This window comes from Papio anubis, unplaced genomic scaffold, assembly GCF_008728515.1.
Source record: "Papio anubis isolate 15944 unplaced genomic scaffold, Panubis1.0 scaffold3262, whole genome shotgun sequence".
Taxonomy (NCBI): domain Eukaryota; kingdom Metazoa; phylum Chordata; class Mammalia; order Primates; family Cercopithecidae; genus Papio; species Papio anubis.
This window is the reverse complement of record NW_022163391.1, coordinates 1-3105: the sequence shown is the minus strand read 5'-3', so window position 1 is coordinate 3105 and position 3105 is coordinate 1. Positions and strand designations below refer to the sequence as shown.

Here is a 3105-nt window from a genome sequence, read left to right as displayed (position 1 = left end):
CTCCTCACTGACTCTTTTCCTCACTCACTCATTCCTCTCCTCACTGACTCTTTTCCTCACTCACTCATTCCTCTCCTCACTCACTCATTCTTCTCCTCACTCACTCATTCCTCTACCCACTCATTCCTCTACCCACTGACTCATTCCTCTACCCACTCACTCATTCCTCTCCTCACTCGCTCATTCCTCTACCCACTCACTCATTCCTCTCCTCACTCACTCATTCCTCTCCTCGCTCACTCATTCCTCTCCTCGCTCACTCATTCCTCTCCTCACTCACTCGTTCATCTACCCACTCACTCATTCCTCTCCTCATTCACTCATTTCAACACGCACTCACTCATTTCTTTCCTCAGTCATTCCTCTCCTCACTCACTCACTCACTCCTCTCCTCACTCACTCATTCCTCTGCTCACTCACTCATTCCTCTACCCACACACTCATTCCTCTCCTCACTCACTCTTTCATCTACCCACTCACTCATTCCTCTCCTCACTCACTCATTCCTCTCCTCACTCACTCATTCATCTACCCACTCACTCGTTCCTCTCCTCACTCACTCATTCCTCTCCTCACTCACTCATTCCTCTGCCCACTCACTCATTCCTCTGCTCACTCACTCATTCCTCTCCTCACTGACTCCTCTCCTCACTCACTCATTCCTCTCCTCACTCACTCATTCTTCTCCTCACTCACTCATTCCTCTGCACCTACTATTTCCATCCTGCTTACCTTCAAACGCTAATCTCTTCTCAAACACCCTCACAGACACACACAGCAATAATGTTTGACTGGCTATCTGGGCATCCCTTAGCCCGGTCGAGTGGACACCTAGAATTAACCATCACAGGAGTTGATGGCCCCCTGACTTGCTTTCAGATCACTCCTACAGAGGAGGGCTTGAAGAACTTGACCCAGATATCGGCCACCTATTCCCAGGGGTTTATGATATGGATGGGTCCCATCATCCCCTTCATCGTTTTATGCCACCCTGACACCATTCGGTCTATCACCAATGCCTCAGGTACCCATGCAGAGCTTGTGGTGGTGGGTGCAAGGCCAAGCCTCTGCGTGGTCCCTGCAGTACCCAGGCCCCTCCTTGAGTATTCATGACCCTCATTGAGACTTCCATCTCAACGTCTTCCCCCTGGCATCTGTTCCCTGCCTTCGTGTTCTGGGCACCACTGGGGCCCAAGACGCCTCAATTCAGGGCCCTTTCTTGAAGGAACCCCCATGCTTGAGGAGACGGGTCTAGACAGAGACATTTCCAGCTTCATGGGATCAGGAATGGGCAAGAGAGAGATGGGTGTGACACCCCAGAGAACTGGGTGTCTGATGGGGCAGGCTGGAATGTTTCCTGGAGGAGGAGTTGTTGGAGCTGAGTCTGGACCAATAAGTAGGATTTTTTTAAAGTGTGTGGCAGGAAGATGCAGTGGGCATCATGGGTATTTGGGGGTCCAGCCAGTCCTGGCACCAGCCTTGTCCATCCCTCAGCCCAGAGCGGTAGGAGGACTTGTGGCTGGCGGAGAATCTGGGCTGTTATTTATGTGACGTCCACCTATGATGGGTCTATTCCTTCTACCTCATCCTGTCACTCATCCACCCTACGTTCACTGCTCTCCTCCTGCAGGCTTCACGATTCTCCAATAGGAGAACCCACTCTAGCTGGTTGATCTCCCCTTGCTCTCTGCTCTTCTCATCCTTGGAAACACCAGGCTGAGCAAGGGAAGTGGCAGCATCCCACAGAAACTATGGCTCTGACCCCAAAATCCTTAGTGACTCTGTGCAGATCACCAGCTCTCTCTGGCTGCTGAGGTCTCTTTCAGTTGTGAGTGATGAAAACTCAACTTTGTGTGCTCTAAGCAAATAAAGAGAATCAAAGGAGTGTAAAGTCCAGGGACGGTGGTCTTCAGGCATGCCTGAATCCAGGTGTCAATGAACATCATTAGGAATCTGTCTCTTTTTCTTAATTTCACCATTTCTCTGCATCACTTTTTCTTTTAAGGCAGGGTTTCTCTTATGGTGTCAACCATGGGTCCCAGCAGCTCGGTTCTTGTCAGAAAGCTCAGCTTTCCCCCAGGGGTCCCATAAATAGCCTATAGTTTCAATATTATACCTGGTTATATCTTTTCTGTTTAACCTGGGATCGTATGGAGAAGTCATCACGTGTGTGGTTCAGCTTTGACCAAGGACACTTGGGACATGTCAGAGACTTTCTGGCTCTTCTCTAACATGTGATTTGAAATTGTCTTTTCTCCTCCTTGTCATCTCTTCGCCATGTTTGCAGCTTGTCCAAGGTCTGGGAGCTAGGGTCTCTTTGGAATTTGTCAGTTATTATTTTAGTCTTCCTGTGCCAGGTTTCGAAATCCATTCCAATCATGCTTGAAGAAAAGCCTTGGTTACACCTGGGACATGTCTAGGACATTTAAGAAATATTTAAACCCTATCTGGGGCTTGTCTGTGGGGTCCACGGAGGTCAGACTATCTCAGGTCCATGTCAGGAGATGACAGAGAGTGCTGGGGTAGACAGGGTGTCCTGGGCTCCTTTAAAGGTATTTTGTAGAGTGCAGAGCTGTGCTCCGTAGTTGCAGAACATGTTGGGACATATAGGAGCCATGTCAAGGCGTGCTGGGCTGTGCTATGCCCCGTTAGGTTGTGTCAGCTTTACTGTGCTGTTGCAGCCTGGGCTGGTCCTTCTTCCTCTATCCTCCTTCGTCCGTTGCCCTTGGCCCCCTTCCCGCTATGCTGGGCATGGAGTGGGGAAAGTGCTGGTAGGGAGCCTTGCCCTACACCTGAAGTTCCTCTCTTGCCCTCCACATGGCCCCTGATGGTCCTCATTCATGCCAGCTGCCATTGCACCCAAGGATGATCTCTTCATCAGGTTTCTGAAGCCCTGGCTGGGTGAGTACCTGCAGGTGAAAGGGGTTGGGGACGACCTTGGGCAGGGGTGGGGAAGGTGCTGTTCTTGTCCACTGTCCTTGGCTGCCCTACTAGGAGAAGGGATACTGCTGAGTGGCGGTGACAGATGGAGCCACCACCGTCGGATGCTGACGCCCGCCTTCCATTTCAACATCCTGAAGCCCTATATAAAGATCTTCAACAAGA

The 3105-nt window shown here is 50.6% G+C and overlaps 1 protein-coding gene across 1 annotated transcript; it reads left to right on the top strand.

Moving 5' to 3' along the window:
* Positions 1-672: 672 nt before the first annotated feature.
* LOC116273037 (cytochrome P450 4F12-like) lies at positions 673-3102 on the top strand (the record flags this gene model as incomplete). Its single annotated transcript, XM_031661980.1, has 3 exons — positions 673-1024; positions 2848-2901; positions 2995-3102. Coding segments are annotated over exons 1-3 (403 nt in total), but the record flags the coding sequence as incomplete, so codon positions are not given.
* Positions 3103-3105: the final 3 nt, after the last annotated feature.